This window comes from Haliotis rufescens, unplaced genomic scaffold, assembly GCF_023055435.1.
Source record: "Haliotis rufescens isolate VD_foot unplaced genomic scaffold, xgHalRufe1.0.p SCAF_22, whole genome shotgun sequence".
NCBI classification, from domain to species: Eukaryota; Metazoa; Mollusca; class Gastropoda; order Lepetellida; family Haliotidae; genus Haliotis; species Haliotis rufescens.
In genome coordinates, this window is record NW_025963913.1 from 9,014,824 (window position 1) to 9,040,886 (window position 26,063).

At 37.9% G+C, this 26,063-nt stretch overlaps 1 protein-coding gene across 6 annotated transcripts in view; it reads left to right on the forward strand.

Moving 5' to 3' along the window:
- The window catches only part of LOC124114450 (ras-related protein Rab-7L1-like), a 213,495-nt gene that overhangs the window by 106,397 nt on the left and 81,035 nt on the right, over nt 1-26,063 (forward strand). For 5 of the 6 annotated variants that reach the window (XM_048401492.1, XM_048401493.1, XM_048401496.1 and 2 more), the window contains exons 3-4: nt 2,052-2,123; nt 8,661-8,842. In XM_048401492.1, the coding sequence (XP_048257449.1) occupies nt 2,052-2,123; nt 8,661-8,842 (254 nt within the window). The remainder of the gene's footprint in view (nt 1-2,051; nt 2,124-8,660; nt 8,843-26,063) is intronic. The other variant, XM_048401494.1, reaches the window with a different exon arrangement.

The following is a 26,063-nucleotide window of genomic DNA, read 5'->3' on the forward strand; positions in this document are numbered from 1 at the left end:
TCAGCTCATGTTACGTGTTATGGTCATGGATGCAATAGAGTTTGTGTGCTTGTTTTTGTCATTTGCAAATTTGATCAATGAAAACATGAATTTTAAAAATAAAACATCACTGGATTACAGACACTATGATTGCCTGTGGTTTGTGAGGTTTATCGCTTATCGAAGCAGGGTGAGAACCCAAACATGTGGTCTGCTTGTAGACCATGTTGCATGTGAACACCAAAAACCTAACTCTGCCCTTGCTAACACTAAAAAGGAAGAGTGAATACCACTAAAAATAAACTTGTTACGGTGTAACAGAACATGCATACTTCAGTACGGATTTGTTGACATGCCTCTTTCTGTATTGTGTGATCACGATAACAATTTTGCATTCTGAAATATAATCAAAGCTCATTGTTTTATGTATTATGCACACACTTGTAGTCCAACGGTAGTCAAATACTGTATTCCAGTATTTTGCTCATCAAGGAATACATTTGTGTAGGCATGTAGGGAGACCCTTTCCCCAGGTTGATTGTTCATTTGGTTACATGCTAGTTTGAACAACAAAAAAAGAAAAGAAAAGGCCACCCTTCCACGCTATATTTTCAAAAGCCATGGCCTGAGGAGCAATTCTTTTATTTTTTTACCCCCTACAATTTATTCAAATTTATCTGCCTCTGTCTTTTCTATGCATTAATGTGAGCTCCTTGTAACATTTAGATAATTGTTTAATGTAGCCCAATAATACAGCCTCTAAACATTGCCTACTTCCTAATGTGAGCTTATTCCTGAGAACATGTTTGATTTAAGGATTCACAACTATCTTAATTTCAAAATGTAACGCCTGGAAATGGTGTTTGTTTGATGCGCTATACTGTATATACATCATCATCATCATCATCATCATGTTTGTTTGAAGTGAGGTGAGGTGAGGTGAGGTGAGGTGAGGTGAAATGAAATGGGGTTTAACATCACATCTAATTCATTCCAAACACAACTAAAAAATTCATAAACTTCAGGTATTTGGTTCTGGTGTGTAGATCTCCAAAGGAATCTAAAAATGAGAATGATCTCCTTTAGAGGTTTCAATCTGGAGACACATCTCAGCGATATCACAAATGATCACAACTGGGTTCTTCCTGCAGTGAAGTAAAATCTCAGAGAAATAATTTGTCACTTAGGATCATGATGAACTGTTTCATGCAAGGACAGACCATTACATTTTTCTGATGCGTCAAAGACTATTCTAACTTTCATTGTAGTTCCATCTGGTGAGGTGGGCAGGTGAGGTGAAATGGGGTTTAATGTTGTGTCCAAGATTATTGATTATTTGTGTGTGTGTGTGTGCATGCGTGAGTGCGTCAGTTTGTACTTGTCATGACTAAAGCTGATTTTATAGTGCTGGCCCACTGAGAAACCATGCCAGAGTTAAACATAAATACCCCACTCTAAGCTGACCAGTCCAAGCAGGGTAACAACAAGTACCATCTTTTAACGTCTTTTGGTATGATGCATCCGAGGATCAAACCTTCAGCTCTCCGGGCAGATGCTCTACCACTAGTCCATGGAGGCGGTCTGTTTGTTTGATGTGCTTTAGTGTATATACGTCATCATCATGTTCATTAGCACGAAAATTATTAACTTAACTTTGGATGTCAACTTCGGGTGAAATTGTTTGGCAGCATTTGGCCTTGCCTGTGCAAGAGGGCATGCTTGTAGTCTGGCAGACTACTATTTGAGCCCATGATAGTTCTTTTTGTTGGCAGTTTCTGTTGTGATATATTAAATACATGTGACGTCTTAGAGAAGAACAATAACCACAAACTTGTCCTGCTAGGAGTCAGTCACTTGTAACAAGTCCCGGTAAACAGGACTAAGTCATAGATTTCCATTTTTGATAACTCATATGGCCTGGGACTTCTCATTAAGATCTTCAACAAGTAGTGACTGTTGCAAAATCACTGTGTAGTCACATAATTATTTGGTCAGTGTGAAGATGGTCAAAAGTAACACACATACACAATAACTGCTTCATCATACTGATCTCCATATTTTTTCTATTACAGTTGACTTTGCCTTGAAGGTAATAAAGTGGTCAGATAATAGGACAATCAAACTACAACTTTGGGATATAGCAGGTACTGTATTAACGGTTTGATAAAACAACCTATATTCTCTCGTGTCCATGAAATGTGATGTACAACAGAGGCACACGGAATGATATACTAAATGGAAACTGAGATATTTAATGTTATTAACAATCACATATATCCTTGCGTACTATGTTTTTTAGCCCCAAAGAAGTATTTCTAATTGCATGTTTAATAACAATCACAATAAATTAAAATTAAGTAGTACCTTTGAGAGCATTTATTTCTGTCAACACCTGGATGGTCAAATGACCATGTCAAGGACGAGTCATTCGGGCGCCATCTTGTTACCATCATATGATTTTGAGCCCCTCCATTACAGACAAGTTAAAAATAGATGCACAACATGATCAGTCACATGACATCACACACAGGAAGTTTTACAAACGGCAGCTGGTACATCATCGGCACAAATAATTGTTCTGATGCAAAATTATCATCAGATCAAGTTAGATTAAAAGCTGCATTGGTGAAAAAGTAAGTTTTGAGGTATGTTTTTACAAACTAAATATTTCGTACTACTTACCGGTATTGAATATCTTAGTTTTCAAAATAACATCAATGGCAAGAGGTGAATACTTTGATGTGTTCAGTTGATTATGTCATTAAGCATGTGGACACATATTGTTTAGGGGCTCGAAAACATGTTACTTGGGATATACATTGTCCTCCACAAAGTTTTTAAAAAATTGGATTATGGAATGGGTACTGCCCATTCATTCTTTTGCCCGTCCCATTTTGTTTCTGAAGCATAACTTTCAAATTGTTTATTACATTATAACCGAACTTACATACCTCACATGCTAAATTTGTGTCTTTTGGCAATTATGGAATTCTAAAAAACAAATAGTTTTCCCATTCCAATGACAAGACAACAAATCAACATTTGGGTAGGTTTTGTTTCTGGACCATAATTCAAAGACCATTCAATATTTCTTGATCAAACTTTGGATTGATATCAATCTACATGTGAACTGGTGTCTTTTGCTAATTTTGAATTTGTGGTGTTTGAAATTTTCCATGAAAACAAATTAGACAATTGAAATACGGTAAGTGAAGGTCCAATTCCATAGCATAAACACATGAACTATGTGTTGCACATGTTTTGTTTAACTGGCAAAGCAGCCGACTCATAGTTTTCAAAAGGAGCCCTGGTTTCTGACAATTCACCAGGATGGGTTGTTGCCTTTGTTATTGTTTCCCCCTAACCCCCCCCCCCCCCCCCCCCCTGTGGATATCTGGATCTTATCCCAAATCTTATCTTGACTAGCGTTCACGACAGTAATCAACTGAACAGTAAGCGCATTTGTCGCTCTTATTGATTGTACAAGAGCATATTGTCACATGGATCAACAAAATGAAATACAATTTTGTTTTCGAAATAATAAGGAAATGTAGGTATCGTTGGGCAACAAAGTTTTGATAGGTCACAAGCTTGGGTTTGTGCGATTGTGTATTTTGACTTTTAACACAAACTGAATATTTCGCCTGAGCATTGCTAATTTTATCGTGTGTATATGTTACAGTCAATGTGAAAAATGACACATTGAAATTTTCATTTAGACAATTGATTTAACACCTAAATATTCAGTTATTTTACAAACTGATTCCAAACACCCAGTGATGAAAACAAAAGTCAAAGTTCATTTGTATATTTTGGGGCTCTTAATCCTTGCATAATTGGTCTATTGTGATGTTTTTAAGCTCTTTTGAACTTCTTAAATATTTTTAGTCAATCTGTTAAATAAATGGACAGATTTTTTCTGTCAATTTGTAAAATCACATTTTACACATTGACTGTAACATATACACGCCTACAAACGAAAAGGTTTCACAAAACAACGACTCAGTGTTGTCTATCTTGCATCGAAGAACTTATCAGCAATAACGTAATGAAAAAGTGTGATTCTGTTCAATTCCACAGCAGAATGAATGAAAACAAAATGCAAATATGGTTATTACAATGGACCAAAGTTATATGTTATTCCTTGGGGGCTCTCGGTTGCTCGTTCTTACAAAACTCCCAACCTCATTTTGGGTTCCCCCCCCTCATAGGGAGCAGCCACATTCACACTATGGGATAGTCCGGGTCGCTGTGAGACCCAAGGCCCAGTAGATCCAAAGGATGACCGTTTCGCTATGACCCCAGGTCCAGATATCCCTAGGCTGGGTCAGGAGTACCCCCAGGGATGACCGGGTTGCGGTGACGCCAGGTCTGGATATCTCTAGTCCGGGTCAGGAGCACCCCAGGACAATGCAGAGGTCGTCCGGGTCTTCGACCCCAGGACATCAACACCTCTCTGTGGCTCTCTCTTCCTAATTATCATTCTCATTAGCAGCAACCGAGTCAGCCCCCATTTTTCCAAATTATTAAATTAGTATTTTTATGATACTACTTGTTTTGTTATCGTTGCATAAAATGTTAATTTAATATTATTGTTTGTGCAGCGATATTATGTCCCTCCATCATTACATTATCATACCCAATTTTCATGTTTAGCATCCATGTATATTTTAAATTTTATTCCTTGTCACATATACCTCACATGTTTCAATTAAATCATCATTTTAAATTTCTACTCCATATCTACTTCATCAATTTTACCTCACCTTTCCTCATAATATTTATTCATCTTCTCATTATGTATCTCTTCCAAAAGACTTTTAATATTCATTCATCTTAATTCCCTCCATCAACCTCATTGCTCGTCATTCGTATCGTATCCAACTTCCGGTTTTTAACCAGTCAGTTTCGTATTCTCCTACTGAGACATTCCTACTCGTAACTTATGTCTTTTAGTTTTAACATATTACCACTTTTTCTTGTACATCTAAATAAGGCTGTTCCATTGTTTTATTAGCAATGATTTCTATTATTATAAATATCATTTCCCAGCATCCTTCTGTTTACATAACCAGTGCATTCGCAGGTATCTTCCCTTAACCAGATGTACAAGGAAACTTGTTCTATGCCACGTGTCTTTGTAGCTGTCTTATATTTAAAAATATATGGCGTTTCAGGATATTATAACTTGTGTTTGTTTCTTAAGTTTGTTTCATAGGTGTCAAGTGTCATTGGTCAGCTGAAATAGCACACAACTATTTTGTTATCTTTGTACATTAATCTTATCTCATTGGCTTTGTCATTATATTGTCATCTTTGTACATTCATCCATCTTGACAAAGAATAAAAGAAGTTGCTATCTATGAAAAGTGTCAAGTATTCGTGGTCTTTAACTTTTACATGCCTATCAAAGACTTCAGTTTGGTATATATACATGGACATGTTTTGTGTTGTTACTTTATCTAGACTGTTCAATAGATGGGAGAATTTAACAATATTTTGATCATTAAAGTAATATACAGGAATATATTTTTTTCCACACTTTGGAGTAAAGTGGACGTAAAGGTGAAAAGTGATATTCATCCTCAACAGCTTGGATCTTACACATTTTCCATAACCATTCTGACCTTGGAGTTTTTGTAGATCCCACTATTGCACAATTGTTTCACATCGGCTTCCCAGTTATTCCTTCTGTTCATGCCATTTATCATGATCATATTGTAACATTTCCTAGAGTATCTCAACGAAGTCATTTTAACGAATTTCCGCCAGTACTTTAAGTTTTATCTGTGAATATATAAATAGAGGAAATCTACCACATTTGCCATAAACCATTTCATTAGTGGTGTTGACTTTTACAAGAATTCTTTTACGTGCACACAGGTGAACCTTTTCGATAATAATGAATTGTTTTCATCCCCATACTTCAGCACGTGAATGAAAATTGGATTAATTTTCACATACAAAATCTTAAAGTCTTTGATTGGCATTTAGAAGTTGGTAGAACATGAATACATGACACTTTTAATGGATAACAAAAGTAGGTTTCACATATGGTTACAATGAAAATCAACTTAACCTGGAACAGAAATTGTTGGAGCAACTTAAAGGGGCACCAATCTCTGGCTATTTTGCGGCTGTCTAACACTGCCCGCTAGGGCTCACTAGCTGCTGTGTGTCAATTTCCTCACTAACACAGCTGAGTGTGACAAGAGACTGGGCTACCGTCTGCAAGGACAGCTAAATAAACTACCATCCCCAAACACACTCGCGTGATAACCTCTATATATCCCTACACCTGTGTATTTATTGTCATTCACTTGAAGCTCAGTTAATGAACTTATTACAGGTATAAATAGTGGTAGCACCACTCAGATTACCTGCCAAAGGTTCCCATTTGGCATTTCTTGTGTCTGGGGTAATTATTTGATCTAAATCCAGGTTTGAAGTGAGGTGAAATGTATGTTATGTAATATGCACGTGGCAGCCCAGCAAGAGGAGTGATCAGTTGATTTACTTTTTCGTAAGTCAACAGATTATTCCTCTCCTTCCAAGGATCAACAGAAAATGCGTTGATTGATTAATCACTGTTATCTTGAACAGTGGATTTGTCAAAAGCAAGCATTTACATGTGTAGGTTTACTAAAGCAGACAGAATACACCCATATCTGGGCATGAAGTGCCAATGTAAAAACAACATACTTTGTTCAAAGGATTAGCCGATAATATGTTGATTGACTGTCCATTGTTATCTAACTCTATGGATATTTTTAAGAACTGTGGACATCGTGAACATAATTGTCACATGTGCTTTCTCAGCTGACCAATGAGACTTGACACCTTTGTGAAACATCTGAAACAAACTTAGTGATCAGTTGAGAAACAACACGGATTATAATATCCCGAAACGCTATATATATTTTAAAATATTTGATTGTTACAGAGCCACGTGACATAGAATAAGTTTATTTGTACAGCTGCAGACGTATGGGATATTGTTCCTATATGTGGATATTCACATTGAACAGAATCATCCTTGTTCCTCTACATTTTCGTTGGGAAGTTCTTCGATGCGAGGCAGACATTTTCACAAGACTTTTCGTTTGTAGGCTTGTATATGTTACAGTCAATGTGTAAAATGTGATTCACTCAGACAATTTAGGAAATGTCTAAATATTTCAGTAATTTACAAATTGACTGAAACATCAGTCCAGATTGACTAACAATTATTAAGAGGTTCAAAAGGGTTTAAAACATCACAATAGATGAATTATGCTAGGATTAGAACTAGAAGCCAAAACTATAGAAATGTACTTTGAATTTCATTTTCTTTTAATCCTATCATTTTCAGTCACTGAATGATGAAATTAAAACATAAAAATGTTAGGAATTTGTTATCATAATAACATATATGGACTTTGTAAAATAACTGAATATTTAGTCGTTTAATAAATTGTCTGAAATATTTACTTATTATTTTCAAGAATAGACTGTAGTTGTATTTGTTGATGAATGTGACCATACGCCCTTATACTATCAATAAAAGCGATAAATGTGCTTTCTGCCATATGATCCGGGTACTCATGGGGGGGGGGGGGGGGGGGAACAATAACAAAGGCAACAACCAGTTCCCTTTAGAAGAGGCTGTTAGTAGTATGGTCCAGGCAAAGTTTTAGACATGCAGGCATGTGTTCTTTTTCTGAACAAGTTGTTTTATAAGACTGAAAGTGCATATTGCTTTCTTATGAAGGTAGCTTGAGGCACGGGACTTTCCTTTTTTAGAAATGTATTTGAGTTCATTGTCAGTTGTCTGACAGGTCATCCGTCCATCTTTCCTTTAGCTTCTTCTTCAGACTGAAAATGTGAGATGTGATGGAAATAAAGTAATACAAATGGATTCAGACCTGTGATTCCTCACAAAACAACTTTAACAAAAAATAACTTAGATTCTTCTCCTCAGAAACCACATGAAGAGAGCCAAAATGTTTTGAGATATGGTGTGCTAACTGATTAGGATTGTTCATGATTTGGAATTGAGAACTGTAATTATTATTGTGGTTCTCCAACAGAAATTGTTGAAAATGTTCAGGTAATGTCTTTTCAGACACAAAAAAGCCTCAGAGGCCTGATTTTGTAGGATATCTATTTCAATAATTGTATAGATGATAAGGAATTTTCTTTTGAACAACAAAATCTGCAGATTTGGCCATTGTTGATGATGTTATGAAAACAGTTTCAAAACAATTATACTTTTATGAATGTTTATTACCATAACCATATTCCTTCGACTATAACATTAAGATCATTCTGTCCTCTCACAGCCAGTCACTTTACACGTGCCTCATTATGACCTACTGACCTACTGACCAGGAATTTCACTAAAAAATCTGTAAAACTCCTGCTGAAGACAGGTGTGTTCTAAATCTTGGGGTGCAGGGTTAGTCCAATGGTTGTAACATTCACAATCATTTGCCAAAATTCATTTTCCAAATTGAATAAATGTTTCAACCTTTTGCAAGACAACAGGAATCTAAAATGGAATCTCAAAATGAACTCATTTGTAGTGCCTAACTATATCAATACCAAAAGAATTACAAGAATAATTTTTTTCGATTTTAGTAATATGTTTGCCATGAGGCTGGTATTGTATATTGAATAATAGTCTGAAAATAATATTGTAGGTCAAGAACGGTTTACATCAATGACCCGGGTTTACTACAAAGATGCTCATGCGTGTATCGTGATGTTCGACTTATCTCAGCGGGCAACCTTCCAGAGTGCAGTCAAGTGGAAGAAAGATCTAGACACTAAATGTTCTCTCCTAGATGGCTCCCCTGTACCCTGCCTGCTCATTGCCAACAAGGTATGTCCACTGCATACATAGCTTTACTTGATGGCTACCCTGTACCCTGCCTGCTCATTGCCAACAAGGTATGTCCACTGCATACATAGCTTTACTTGATGGCTACCCTGTACCCTGCCTGCTCATTGCCAACAAGGTATGTCCACTGCATACTTAGCTTTACTTGATGGCTACCCTGTACCCTGCCTGCTCATTGCCAACAAGGTATGTCCACTGCATACATAGCTTTACTTGATGGCTACCCTGTACCCTGCCTGCTCATTGCCAACAAGGTATGTCCACTGCATACATAGTTAGTCCAGCTTTTAACAGAAGTAAGATACAGTCAAGTCTCGTTAATTCGACACTCGGCTTTATCCGACACAAATGATGGGAACCGATTGATTCAGCGCTATTTAGTCCCGTTAATCCGACATTCTCGCACTCCGACTCCGACACACCTAATTTGCAACGAATTACCGAAATCACTCATTAATCAGTCTCGTTAATCCGACACAGTGGTCAGCGTACTCCGTGGTCATCTGCCCGCGAGTACACAACCCCGTGTTTTGACACGCACTGGCTGCAGAGATTAACTTTAACAATTAACACTAGATGCCGGGATCATAAAGAATTTCAAGCTTTATTATAAGAAACAAATGAAATTACACCTCAACAATGTTGATGCTGAAGAACCACCAGCCCTAGACGTCAAGCGAACAGGGGACTTTGAGAAATGTGCCTTCAAAATGTGAGAAACAGAAAACACTGACAGACTATTTTAAGTAGATGAAGCAAGTTGTTAAGACACTAGCACTTGCATTTACACGAGGAAACACACGGTTATTATCTATCGTGAAGATGTCCGATTTTCGAACACAAATCACTTAATTTCGTTAATCCGACATACTCGTTAATCCGACACAATCATGTGCAACCAACGATGTCTGATTAACGAGACTTGACTGTATTTGATAATGACTTAGAAACATTACATATGAGGAAGAGTAATATAAAATTCAACAGACCAGTATGAGTATTCTTGAATTGTCAAAACACTTAATGTATGACTTTTATTACAATCAACTTAAGAAGCAATGTTGTGATAGATGCGAGGTGTTATATACCGATACAGATCCTTTGTTAATGGAAATACAAACCAAGGATGTGTATAAAGGTATAGCAGAAAAAATAGATATATATGACACGAGCGACTACCCATAAGTTAATCCACTGCACAGCACAGTAAATAAATAGGCAAAAGGTTAGATGAAGGATGAGTGTGCTTGAACTCCTGTTGCAGAGTATGTTGGATTAAGACCAAAGATGTATTCTGTCACAACACGGAGTAATAACACAACCCAAATATGGATTAAGAATATATTTATTAAATAATGTTAAGAATGATACTGATAATGTCTTAACAACTTACATACTCACATCTATTCAAGTAGCTCCCACTAACCATCTCTCACTCTTCACACCCTTCACACTCACTCTGTCACGCTAGCATACACTTTCCAAATATGCAAGGTTACTCAACCCCACGAACAAATACACTAATATTGTACTAATACTCTATCTCCTAAATCCCTACTAATACATCAATACATCATTGCATCAGCATCAGAACATTAATATATCACAACATCAATACCTTAGTGCATCAATACATCGATACATGCATGTCAACAATCAATTATCTCACATTACACATTATTATGTACACAAAATGTACAAAGTCATTTTCTCCACGCCTCCTTCCACATCATCGCCATATACACTGTACATCGTTTATGAGCCTCACACAGGTCTCATCCAGTCCAGATTAGCATTCTCATATACTTGGCCATCTGTCGCCCTGAGGTCAACACACAACGAATGTCCCTGCCTCCTCATATTTCATACAGGTGCCCCCCTGGGTCCCTGGACACTATGTAACAAACATCAATTTATATACTAGTATCCTTTCACCTTACATTGAGTATTAAATACTCAGAATGGTACACCCATAGTTATTCAACATACAGATGCGCATGGGAGCATTATCATGGGATAACATTTATACTAAGTTATCTTATAATAATTAGATCTACATCAAGTGCTTTTATGAGTTATCATGGCGTAATATTTATACATCATTTCATAAAATTATAGTTAAGCAAGTAATAATAATCATTAGGTAAAATGCATATATAAAATATCAGTAGTTTCAGTTAAAGCTTTTTAGATGGTTGCTAGCCTAAGGTAATGGGAGCGCATCTAGACATACTATTCAATAAGACAAGAGTTACGTCTACATAGTTTTATTGATTTGAAGCTTTGCTAGCCTAAGGTATCAAGATCCCATCTCCCAGACAAAGGATATTTATTTAAGTATATCTGTCATAACCTACCGGGGTACATTAGAATAACATTACTTCAATTAAGACTCATTAAGGATTAGCCCCCATACAAGCTCGTCTATAGGGCATTAAGGATTAGCCCCCACACAAGCTCATCTATAGTGACACCCTAATCTCTTTCAAAGCATCCAGTAAATATGTCAACAAGATTAGTGCCAGTCCAACAGGATAAACAGGATTTAGTATTCCCCTCTGTCTAGCCATCCATTTAGCTTAGGACACAACCCATCGTGTATCAACCAATCACATTCCTTGTTATTGTTTAAATTTTTGTTAAATACATACTGTAGGCAGGTTTTAAAGAGAGAAGGGGTTTGACTCTCTTACCAAGCAGACCTCTCTCCCACAGCCCAGAGTGTGTACCGACTCTCTGTGGCACCCTCAGTTATTATCTAAGTATATTGTAAATTGTTAATTGTTCTTGTAAATAAAATTGTGATTAGTCTCCTGTGACTCTGGCTCTTTGCTGACTAATTCCCCAAGAAAACCAGCACGTCATTTGGAAGGTATTGTTCACCCAGAACAGTTCCATGATAATTTGGCGGAGAATCATCGTTTCCGGAACCACGGAGTCCAGGAACTAACTACGACCAGCTACAAGAACCCATTGGAGGACATGCCCAACCGTGATCATCTGATGGAATAACAAGCAAGCTGCATCCACCTCTGACCTCAACACTGGATTAAAGACAACCAACTCCTCCAAAGACACCAACAAAGGAAGAAAAAGTCTTCAAATATTGTAAGTAAAACATTGTTGATTACTTGTCTTCCTTTAATTAAGTACGGTACATACTAATAGGTGTCATGGCAAATATGGAGTCTGGTAAGGAAAGTAACTTTGAAAGTGAAATTCCAACAGTGTCTTTAGTTACGCCCCTTGCCAAAAGTGTAATTCAGGCAAAATTTGGCACAAAAACAACAAATTGTTTAGAAGATACAGGGGCATCCATTTCTTGTATTTCGTCTGCTTTCCTGAGCACAGCTTTTGAAAACCTTACTCTTGGAAACTCACCCTTTCCACAGGTTAAAGGTGTTGGCGGCGAATTGCATAAAGTGTTAGGTTCAGTTGTGTTAGATTTTGTCATTGAGGATCAGGAATTTTCTCAAAGATTCTATGTTCTGCCTACACTACCAGAAGCAGTGATACTAGGTGAGAACTTCCTTGATGACAATGATGCAGTCTTAGATTATAGCTGTCATTCCTTGATACTCAATAACAGCACCTCAGATAGGCAATATATCAATTTCATAGCCAATTCAGTGCATGAGATTAGTGGATTAGCAAAAACAATAGATCAGATTTACATCCCCCCTCAGAGTGAAATTCATTTCAAGGTCAGACTATCAGAGACCAAAGAGGATTCCCTCATCCTCATTGAACCCATTGCTTCCCTCACTGCTCATTCTGAAGTAGCAGGCGGTAGAACTCTTTCTAAATCAAAAAGCAAGACTGCTACATTTAGGCTTATGAATCCCTCCCAAGAAGAAAAGGTTCTTGACAAGGGTACAGTTGTAGGCAAATTTAGTTACATTGACAAAGACTCTGTTTTTGAAATCGGCTCTGACCAACCATTCATCAGTACCGTTAACACTGACAATGAGAAGAGAGACAATGACACCAGGGATTATGTCAAAATTACACAGGAGTTAGGATTTGATTTGACCAATACACAACTGACTCCAGACCAACAACACAGACTACTTAGATTTTTGGGACAAAATAGAAACATGTTTTCAACGAGTCTTGCAGATTTAGGTAAGACTGACATGCACCAACATATCATTGACACTGGCAACCACCAACCCGTTAAGAGTAGACCATATCGTCAATCTCCTCATCTCCAAAAAGTCACTGAAGAACTTATAGATGATTTTCTGAAGTATGATTTGATCGAGGAATCTACTTCTATGTATTCAGCTCCAATTATCCTAGTCAAGAAACGCGATGGCTCATATAGATTTGTTTGTGACTACAGAAAGTTGAATTCTGTCACTTTACCAATGTCTTGGCCTCTTCCTGTTTTTGATGATGTTGTTGATAACATCGCCAATGCACATGCTAAGATCTTCTCAACTTTAGACCTTGCTAATGGCTTCTTCCAAGTGCCATTACATGAAGATTCAAAGCATAAAACTGCTTTCGTCACCCATCAAGGCCTTTATCAATTCAAACGATTGCCCCAAGGTTTGACAAATTCCCCACTTTGTTTTCAACAGCTCATGAGCAAAGTGCTACGAAAATTGCTTTTTAAGGTTGCGCTGATCTACATTGATGATTTGATAATCTACAGCAAAAACTTTGAAGAGCATCTCCAACATTTGGAGCAAGTATTTTACTATCTGAAACAGGCAAAATTAACACTAAAGCCATCCAAATGCAATTTTGCAACGGACAAAGTATCTTTTCTGGGTCATGTTTTATCATGTGGAGGTGTTCAAGTTGATGACAAAAAGATTGAAGCAATTAGAACCTTTCCAGTGCCCAAGTCACAAAAGCAGATTCGCTCCTTCTTAGGTCTCACAAACTTCTACAGGAAGTATGTGAAAAATTACGCTCACATAGCGCTTCCACTGAATGCCTTGCTAAAGAAGCATTCAGAGGCAGAAGTAGGAAAGAAACCAAAGTTCCAATGGTCACTTGAGTGTGATCAGGCATTCAACACACTCAAACATGCTATGAGTAATACACCTGTTCTGGTTTATCCAAATTTTGACAAAGAATTTCTTCTCGCAACTGATGCCAGTGATATGAGCATAGGTTTTGTTTTGAGTCAAAAAGATGAGAAAAATAATGAACATCCAATAGCTTTTGGTGGTAGAGCTCTTCATGGCAGCGAAAAGAACTGGAGCATTACAGAAAAGGAAGGCTTAGCCCTAGTTGAAGCAATTAGATCCTTTCGTCCATACCTTGCAAATTCCAAATTCACAGTCTACACTGATCATATAGCATTGAAATGGCTGAAATCCATCAAGGATGCCACAGGTAGGTTAGGACGATGGTCTTTGGAACTTTCTACCTACACTTTTGACATTGTTCACCGCAGCGGCAAAGCCAATGGGAATGCCGATGCTCTCTCACGTAGGGAATATGAGGAAAATATTAACTGTAATGATCAGACAGAAGCAGATGCTGAGAAAACAGTCTTCTCAGTAACTTCAACTCAGCAAAGCAAATCAACTAGCAGTCCCACAATCTTGCCAAACACCCATTCATCCACACAAGTCACACAGACAACTCAGACTGAGGATATTTGCACACCTATTGTCAATCACTTAGAATCAGACACACAGACAACACATTGGTCAGTCACCTTTGAATATGAAGAGGATTATCAGTCAGTACCAGTTAATGTTGTCGCAGCATTACATGCTACAAATGCTGATGTTACCCAAGACACATTGGTTGAAGTAAGTATAAAAGAACATCCAAATTTACGTCACCTACAAAGGATTTGTCCAGATTTCATCCAAATCTTTGACTACAAAGAGGATGAAGTCCTTCCACAAAATGAAAAGGATCGTCAAAAGATTCTTATTGAAGCCAATACTTTTGAAATTGATGAAGGCATCCTATACCGATTCGTTCCACAAAGACAGAAAGGCCACGCAGACAAGTTCATTAAACAGCTGGCAGTCCCAAGAACCCTCAGAAATCAAGTCCTGCAATCCTATCATGACTCAGAGTTTGGCGGTTGCCATCATGGGAAAGAAAGGATGCACAACACCATGAGACCTAAGTACTACTGGCCCAAAATGTACAGCGATATTGCTACTTATGTCCAGACATGTGAGGTATGTCAACAGACCAAGAGGCACTACCATGGCAAGAAGGCACCACTTCGTCCACTACCTGTAGAAGAGGTCTTCACCCGATGGCACGTTGACATTCTCGGTCCCCTGCCAACAACACCAGATAAGTACAAATACATTTTGGTCATCACAGATGCATCATCTAGATGGTGTGAAGCCTTTCCACTTCGGACCCAAGAAGCCAAAGAAGTAGCAGATGTTCTCGTCAGAGAAATATTTTGTCGGTATGGCGCTCCAAGGACCTTAATTTCAGACAGAGGTCAGAACTTCATGTCCAAACTTATCAAAGCAATTTGTGAACTTTTGGCAATTAAATTTACCCATACCAGCCCATACCATCCTCAAACAAACAGCTGTGTAGAAAGGCTCAACTCTTACATCAATCAATCACTAAGAGCCTATTGTAACAAGTCTCAAAATGATTGGCCCCGTTTTATTCCTGGCATCATGATGGCCTATCGGATGGCTCCAAATTCATCAACTCAAAAATCCCCATATGTTATGCTTTTCGGCCGAGAAATGAGAGCTCCACAAGATGTAGCATTAATTCCAACAGAAAATTTAGGCCACAATAACAAAAGTTATCTTTCCAATTTGCTTGAGGAGCTTGAAATCACTAGAACAATCGCAGCTGAAAACACTGCTCGGGCTAAGGAGGTGTATTCAGAACAATATAATAGAAAGGCTAAAGAACCAGAATTCGCCCCAGGTCAAAGAGTTTGGCTTTACTGTCAAAAAGTTGAAAAAGGCCTTTCCAACAAATTAACCAAAAAGTGGTATGGTAGCTATTATATCATCCATACAGGTCCAAATTATACCTACAAACTGCGCCGAAGTTCTGACGACAAAATACACAAACCACTGGTCCATGCCAACCGTCTGAAGCCATATTTTGATCCTGCTGATCGTCCACAGTATCCTCCAGAACCATACCTCAATGACTCCAGTAACATAGATTCAGGAATCATGGATGACAACGAGGAACCAGTCAATGATACTCATCTTGACAGCAACAATTCCCCACCAACAAGTTCAACTTACCAGGCTACTGATCAATCACCTCCACAACAGAAAGGTAAGAAGGTCAATTCCAAAACAAAGGCAGGTACTTCCAGCAACAAGAGTCCGAAGCAAAAGACCCCAACAAAGAAGAAAAACCCTGCTCCAAGTACAACAGAAAAACCTACCAGTCCCACGGCAACAATGAAGGAAAATCATGCCACACCAGGTCCTAGTGGTCCAACCAAGGTAAATGAAAAGGTAAACAAAGGGAAAAGAGGAGTGAATAGTAAGCATCACCAGCCCAAATCCAGAAAACAACCCGACGACAGCCAGGTACAACCTCCAAGTCCAACATCAGGTAATCAAACCAAGGATATCCCTCAGGTCTTCAATCCAGAGGACATCCACTCAATTGTTAGTTCCAAGAGAGCAAATGGCAAAATCTACTACAGAGTAAAATGGAAGGATCCAGAAAGAGGAAACACATGGGAGTATGGCAGCAGCATTCCAGACTCCATTCGGAGAGAATTTCACCTCAAAAGAAGTATGTCAGGAAAACGACGAAAACGTCCACTGAAGAATCATAAGTTTTTCGACCAAAAGGAATCAGCACAAGACAATAAATCAGTCAATGTTCTGTCAGGGAATACAATGTCCGGAAATATCAAGCAAGACAACACCAAACCATGCATAGAATTAGATGTCAAACCATATCGTTTTTTTCCAAAACACCTACGAAAAGTAGATCATAAAATAGAAAGAGTTATGGGCATTGAAATTATTCAAGGAGACTGCTATGTCAAGGTCTCATACAAAGAATATCCTGGTCAATTCACATGCTATTTTGAAAGTGTTCCTCCCCACCTCATACAGCGCTACCTTGATGATAGCTGGCAGGATCTCCGTAATTGGTTCTGTATAGAAGATAATCCTCGATATGATCCAGAGGAACCACCAATTTATAAATCCAAAAGGGTCATTCCAGATAAAGACTTTGGAAACAACAACACCTTTTACTACCGTATTTCAGCCACAGACCATAGTTCCCATCTACCATACTATGATAACCTTACCGTACATACCGAACAATGCCAATTGCACATATTCTTGATCAAAATACAAAATCTCCTGAATAAACGGTGCCCATCTACCATACTATGATAACCTTACCGTACATACCGAACAATGCCAATTGCACATATTCTTGATCAAAATACAAAATCTCCTGAATAAACGGTGCAAATCACGAAACAGCTATTAGCTGTATCTTGTTACGTTTTCTTGTGTCCAGTCTTTTCACTATGGGTCGCCAGTTGAGAACAAATGGCATCAGCCTGATCATCTGAGTTATTTGTATCACAACAAATTTTGAGTATTGACCTGATCAACCAATCTCAAAAGCGAAGTGAAATGACACAAAGCAAACCATACTGGGAAGCGAACCCAAACCGTACCGAAGCGAACCTAACCATACTGGGAATCGAACCCAAACCGTACCGAAGCGAACCAAACCATACTGGGAAGCGAACCCAAACCGTACCGAAGCGAACCAAACCATACTGGGAATCGAACTCAAACCGTACCGAAGCGAACCAAACCATACTGGAAATCGAACCCAAACCGTACCGAAGCGAACCAAACCATACTAAGAAAAGCGAACCCAAACCATACCGAAGCAAACCTAACCATACTGGGAATCGAACCCAAACCGTACCGAAGCGAACCAAACCATACTGGGAAGCGAACCCAAACCGTACCGAAGCGAAGTGAAATGACACAAACCAAACCATACTGCGAATCGAACCCAAACCGTACCGAAGCGAACCAAACCATACTGGGAATCAAACCCAAACCGTACCGAAGCGAAGCAAACCGTACCGAAGCAAAATAAACCAAACCCTATCGCATTGAACCGAAGCAAAATCAAAGCGAAACAAACCAAATTCAAATAAAGCAAACTTAACAACCGAAATAAACCAAAACAAAGAAAAGGCAAACCAAATAGTTACGAAAACTAACAATGATATACACCTTTTGTATACCGTATTAATGTAACAAATTAATGCACTTGTTATATGCACATGCACATATATGTAAATATAATGCGTCTAATGATTGTATCCAAAAGTAGAAGGATATTACTATTTTTTTCATGATATACTTTTGTAATTTGCCGCCAATACATTCTTCCTGGTCATGACACTGTTTAGTAATAATTATGTACTGATCCTTTACATCATAATTATCATATTTGTTTTATTTTCTAGTTATTACAGACAAACTGAGGAAGTATTTATGTATGACATTATTTGAACATGCTAACTCTCTTTTCTTTGTTTCCATGTAAAACCTCCATGGACACAGCCTACTACCTTACAACCCCAATCCAGGATGTGGAACTCAAGGCCTCCTACATCACCCATAAAACCACCAGTACAGAGTGCCAAGACAAGCCTGCTCCACATCCAGAACCCCTGATGACAGCATTTTTTATGTTTCCTTATATCAAAGAGACTCTATAATAATTATTATTCACTACTACCAGTTTAACTTTATACATTGTCCATCTAAGCCTTAATTATTTTTATTTTTACACGTTTGGGGTCCAAACTTTTTCAGACGGAGGGGAAGTTATCATGGGATAACATTTATACTAAGTTATCTTATAATAATTAGATCTACATCAAGTGCTTTTATGAGTTATCATGGCGTAATATTTATACATCATTTCATAAAATTATAGTTAAGCAAGTAATAATAATCATTAGGTAAAATGCATATATAAAATATCAGTAGTTTCAGTTAAAGCTTTTTAGATGGTTGCTAGCCTAAGGTAATGGGAGCGCATCTAGACATACTATTCAATAAGACAAGAGTTACGTCTACATAGTTTAATTGATTTGAAGCTTTGCTAGCCTAAGGTATCAAGATCCCATCTCCCAGACAAAGGATATTTATTTAAGTATATCTGTCATAACCTACCGGGGTACATTAGAATAACATTACTTCAATTAAGACTCATTAAGGATTAGCCCCCATACAAGCTCGTCTATAGGGCATTAAGGATTAGCCCCCACACAAGCTCATCTATAGTGACACCCTAATCTCTTTCAAAGCATCCAGTAAATATGTCAACAAGATTAGTGCCAGTCCAACAGGATAAACAGGATTTAGTATTCCCCTCTGTCTAGCCATCCATTTAGCTTAGGACACAACCCATCGTGTATCAACCAATCACATTCCTTGTTATTGTTTAAATTTTTGTTAAATACATACTGTAGGCAGGTTTTAAAGAGAGAAGGGGTTTGACTCTCTTACCAAGCAGACCTCTCTCCCACAGCCCAGAGTGTGTACCGACTCTCTGTGGCACCCTCAGTTATTATCTAAGTATATTGTAAATTGTTAATTGTTCTTGTAAATAAAATTGTGATTAGTCTCCTGTGACTCTGGCTCTTTGCTGACTAATTCCCCAAGAAAACCAGCACGTCATTTGGAAGGTATTGTTCACCCAGAACAGTTCCATGATAATCATGCTGAGAATAACTGCACACAGATATTCAACATACATCAAGCCTGTACAATACTCAGAATAACTAAAACAGCGTAGAGTCATTCAACATACATTGAGCAAGTACTACTTAGAATAACCAATTTCAATATCAAAAGTAAATGTAATGATATTATGGTGGTTGTTTTAAATACAACAATGACTGTCATAACGGCCAAATCAAGAATTTGTTTGTGTGAGATCTTGATGATGAATATACACTATAAAACACATGTTCCTACATCCGTTTACTATTCTATATATTATTACATACATACATACATACATACATATATATATATATATATATATATATATATATATATATATATATATATATATATATATATATAATACATGATAAAGCTGCAAAAATATAAGCATAAACAATATTCAAATAGAATGCAACTTTACGCCATGAGATTGGAAGACACACAAAAATCCAAACTGTGGAACCAAGGTCAGAATTCACACTGCTCATACAACAAAACACCTTTACTCCTGACCCAAGCAATCTTACATAACATCTTTAAAGCTCACAGCTTACATACAGTCCAACCACACTCTAATACATACAATCAAACCAACTTAAGAGAAATATATACATTGTGATCTAGACATATTCTTTTAAGAAGTCTGATAATTGGGAGATAAGAAAAGCTAAAGGCACTAAGTAGTATGTTGTAAAAAAGCATAAACAACATGAACAGTATAAAGAGGCATTATTCAACAGTTGAACATTAAAACATGAGATGCATACTTTAAGAAGTGACAATCACAGGATATATGGATTAAGAATGAAGTTTTTGTTCTTTACCTCTCCTCGGCGATGAAGCTTAAGATTCGGAAGTCACAGTTTTCATTTTAATAGCATCAGATGGTTTCTTGCCAGTTAATCTTGTTACTTAATTATTTTAGGCTGGTACAACAGCTGATAATCGTGTCACCCATTCCGTTGATCTTAATGGATCTGATTTCATTTCTGCTAATGTTCAGTTTAATTTTTCAACAATAGCTTGGCTACAGTGGGCTTCTTTTTTCCCCATGCCTGATTGTAACATCATTCTTGTTAAGAGTTTACTTACTGATCCCATAAACTCTTGTCCAGGATCTACTTGAAATAACTTAAGACTATTTTAATGGTCCACATTTATATATACGTTCCAGTGCATTAGCTTCTTCGGTTGAATTTTTTTAGGTTAATGGGTCAGCCTCTTTGTATCAACTAGCCACATCCACTACAGTTAGATAGAGGTTATCACATGGGTGTGTTTGGGGATGGTAAATATCCTGTATTAGGAATAAACATTGTATTTAGCAATTCATCGGTCTGTCCACTAGAGTAACTGCCCTTTGTCAAAGGGAAGCTACTCTAACCCTACTCTATGAGACGTCACGGCCACGGTCAGACGTTGTTGACAGTCCTGTCCTGTCATAACATTAAGAAGTACAGTCAGATGTACATACTAGGGCTGGGACGAGTCCAAATTTACTACCCGGGTACCCACCACCTTATTATCCGACCCTACCCGGGTACCCACTGTAGGTCTCAGGAGTTGTCTCAAAATGTCCAATTGGGAACATTTTTAGCATAGCCCTGGCAAAACGTATTTACAAAAACGTATAAACAATCTGGTCATTCATACACTGAAGTTGAATTAAGTTATATCTTTATTCAACCATATGAAAACTCTGAAGGAATGGGTGCATAGTCAGAAAGAAATGTGAACATTAGTGACTTGTAGTGTAATGATAGAGTTCTAGATACTTTTTTGTCATGAAACATATATCATGTGACTAACCATGGGTTGGGGTAGTCCTGTGGGTATCCGGGTCCTACTCATTACCCACCCGACCTGGGTACCCGAGTTACCCGTCCTGGGTACCCAGTTACCCGTCCCAGCCCTAGTACATACAGCGACAAAACGAAACAAGGTCACAATTCGAACAAATTTCAACCAAATCCAACTATTTTAATTTGTGGAAAAGGTTTCAAGCCGCAGAGGTCTACAAGCACAGATATGGCTACTGATCCCATTTGGCTAGGCCTAGTGCCCTCGCAAAATTGTTTCGAAATTTATATTTCCAAAGTTGCCCAAACTTATAAAATGCCTTAGCTACGTCACAGTTAGACACTAATTTTTAGTATATTACTGTTCTTTTGATAATGATAGCAATTATCCCTGTAGTTTATCCAGATTCCTGATGGTTAATCTGACACGATCGCCGAATGACACGGGCGACGCCATGTTTGTTTATAAACAGTGAAAGTAGTCCCTACTTGACCTTTGATATTTGCATCTCTATCCGCATATGACCCCAACGGATATCGTTTTTATCCGTTGGCTTTATCCTGCCGAGAAACCTACCCATTATATGATAAAGCATATTTATCTGTTTTGTGTCTTACCTTATCATGCGGTAGAAACAAAGAGGTCAACCTGATGAACTTCATTAGTTATGGAAATATCAAACTTTTTCCTCGGTATATACTAGTTATGAAAATATCAAACTTTGTCCTCAGTATATATCGTGGGGACAGCAAGTATATTTGCATTTGCCCTATTGCTTATTTCTTTAACCAATCCTTGGCAACATCTTTAGATAGCTTAGCCGCTGTAGCTACTTTTTGTATTGCCCCCTTTACCTTTCCAATATCCACGCAGGCTATTGTAAATATTATCCATTATTACTTAATACTGATATTCTTTTAACACAACAAAATATTTCCATTTAGATAAATGTTCACATAAGTGTATAACAATGGACAATTACAGGCCAGCAAAAGAAGTACTTGAAAAACTGTCAAAGCATTTATGCTCCAGGCCAAAATTATCAAATGGCGAGAATTACCACAAGGCATATATCTTATTATGGATGTCAATCCATCCAAATACAGTTATCAATTGTTTCTTTCCAATTATGAAGAAGAGCATACAGTTTGGTCTTCTAGAAAAATGAACAAAGAACTTGGTAAAAATGTTGAATATCACTATGTCCAAAATAATGGTATGTGTATGAGTAAAAAATAATATTGAATATTTTTATTACAAATTAGCTTATAGGTTTTCTTGATATAGGATGACATCTTGATACATGCAATCATTTGATCATCATCACATAATTTACATAAACTTGAGACCCCCATGGAAGCATTGTCAGGGTCTGGGCAGTAGAACCCCCATCATCTATACTACTTCAGAAGTTGTAGTACCTCATACATGTCAGGATGAGTTTTCTGTGTCCAGGAGTTCATGGAGTGCCAACCTTCAAGGTTGTTTGTGCAGCATCCATGGCAACTGAAGTTGTTCCATACTGCAGTAGTGAAGGATCTACTCTCTATCCACTCAGTTGTCATGTAGGCCATGAGACTTGTAAAGTGTCTGGTATAGCTTCAAGCCAAATTTCACCCACCTTGTCCAAGTGATTGAGTGAGTATGGGTTTTCATTGGTTTTAGCAGTATTTCAGCAATATTATGGTGGGGGACTCTCGAAACGGCCTTGTGGAAGGAACTCGGGGAATACAGGTGTACATCTGACAAGTATCTTCACATCTGGGTAGCCCTTTACTCACATGTAACAACAATTCCTATTTATTGTTATGTGTGCAGCACTTTTGTCACAGGTGATGACAGTTCACTTACAAAACTTTGTGCTTTACTTCCTAAAATACTTTCTCAAGAAACTCACAAACTCAGATAATCCTTACTTAATTGTAAAAAACAATAAGTTACAATCAAAATGTCTTACTAACCATATGACTGTTTTTGTGGATTATTTTCGATGTCCTGGTCTAACATCAGCATCACTTAGTTCTTCAGATCAGTGTGTATGTGTGTGTTTGTTGGGGAAGGGAGGAATATTTCTTCAATCCAAGAGATGTGGTGAATGTATTACATGTTTTGTAATATGCACATTGCAGTGCAGTATCTCTGGGTGTGAAGTGCCAATGCATGTTGTGATAACAGTGTTTTCAAAAGTAAGTGGTGTATATTAGCAGTTTTGCTATAGCAGACAGGATACGCTGATCTCTGGACTTGAAGTGTCTGTACATCTTGTGATTAAACACAGTATTAGCTGATAACATGTTGATTAATCACACAATTGTTTTTTCACAAACATGGACATCATGAAAATAGTTTTCATGTTTGCTATCTCAGTTGGCAAATTAGATTGGACACCAATCAGAAACAAAAAACAATTTGTTGAGAAACAAACATGTCATAATTTTGTGATACATATATTTTTGTGTCATGGTCTGCATGTCCAGTAGTTCACCTCAGCCACCTGGACGAATTGAAAATGAAACTTCACATGCTTCTAGCCACCACTGATGACACCTGAATTTATTTTAAAACTTTGAATCTGATTTTCAATATTCACAATGACAGCCATATTGAAAAAAACTATGCTTGCAGCATGGTCGAAGTGCAATGGTCAAATTAAGGTCTTGGTATAAAATATTTTTAAAAAGAATACCCTATGTCCCACTACTATCTAAATGTACCAAATTTCATTCCATTTGAAAATAAAAGCCTGAGTAATGTTCATAAATCGAACAATAGTTATCATTGTTAATAATTCTAAGGATACTACCTCTATTACATCATTGCCATAAATTCTGTATTTGGGCTTCAGTCACACTAACGAAAATTTTCAGATTTTCAACAGACAGACTCTTCACTGCCAATTACACACACAACTAGTTCTTGCCAGATAGTCTTGCAACTACCCAAGCCATGACGTCATAATGGCGTCAACACTTATTGTAATCGTAGTAACAATCTATCACTTGGTTTTTGTTCACATTATTCTAAGATTATTCTAATAGTTCTGATAAGAATTGATTGACAGATAGATATACATTAATGTTACTGCTGGAGTAAGAACACGCACATAAGTATAGCTGGTGCTTGGTGCTCTTTGTGAGGTCAACATGCAGTCTCCCTCTTCCCCCGAGGTACAAGAAGTGTGGTCATTTTTCATGGTCACAGGAGATCCTCATAATAACTGTATGAAGTGCAGAGGTACTTCATGTAACAAGAGAAGAGAGAGCTTGGAAAACATCACAGCCGAGAAATCAGCTACCACCCCAGCGTCTCCCTCTCCAGCTGACCCATCATCTCCTGTACTCTCCATGAGTTTCATCCATCAACTGTTCAAAGAACAGCAGGAGATGATGAAGAGCATGTTTGAGACGTAGCTCTCAGTGCTGGATGAAGAGATGAATAAGATCAAGGAGATAGCTCTGGCAAAGAAGAATTCCCTGGTCACGAGACCACAGAGGGGGATGCCATCTATCCAACTTTCATACACGGCCGTAGGGCCTTCTTCAGATGACCAGCAAACTGAGCCGTATTGCCAGCCAGCCGACAAGCCATTCGACCAGCCAGATGAAGACACTATACAGTGGTTACACAGACTCCATAGACCTGCCTTTCATGGCAACCCAGCCGCCTGACAGGCCATCCAGATACCCAGTTGTTAAGGTCGTTGCACGGACTATCACAGACCGCATGGAGGCAAATTATACCGGAATCATGGACACCGGAACCCCACGGGGTAGAGAAGGAGTACTACGATTATCCACCCCCCACGGGAGCTGTCCAAGGTCACTCGGATGTGGAAACAGAGTGCGAAGAACAGGCTGGCAAATCACCCCAGTGGGATTACACCAAAGGTTACACCTTCGTAGAGTTGATAGAAGAACTCTACCGTCTTATGCCTGTGCTCCAACCTCCTATGACACAGAATTCTCCACCCCAGATGACGAGAATATCCTGCAGACATTTGCCTTGGCCGAGTTATGCCTGCAAGTAGGGCTGCAACAATACAGGAAGGTCACCATGCGATACGCATCTCGATATTCTGGTCACGATACGATACGTATCTCGATACGCAATGATACAAAAACAAGACTTAAAGCATGTCAAGATTGAACCTTTCATGATTTTGGAACAGTCAACATTATTTTATAATAACAAGACTACTGAAGTTGTTAAGCTACAAAGTGGAACTTTCTCTAACTTTCCTTCAAAACAATTCAAAGTTCAAACACCAGAAAATAATTAATGTACTTCACCAGTGATACAACTTCAAAGAGTTTGTATGCAATGATCGAAGAAATTGTATCTGAAATTATTGTTTTATCAGGAATAATATATTCCAATATCGTGTCACTTTAGTTGCAGCTTTTACTCTGCATGTATTTAAAATTATAAAAACCACAAGCGTAGCATTTTGGTACTGGTGATTGCTGTTGCAGGATATTTTTATGTATGAAACAATTTGACCAGTCACCGTAGGGACTTCCCCGCGACAGGTATTTCGATTGCGAAAATGTTATGTTGAAATATATTAGCCAAATTGCCACAAATATGACTTTTAACGAGTCAAAGTATGTCATTACTTACACTCCACCCAAGTCTGATGCTCATGATATCAATCACTGGATTGTCTGGTCCAGATCTGATTA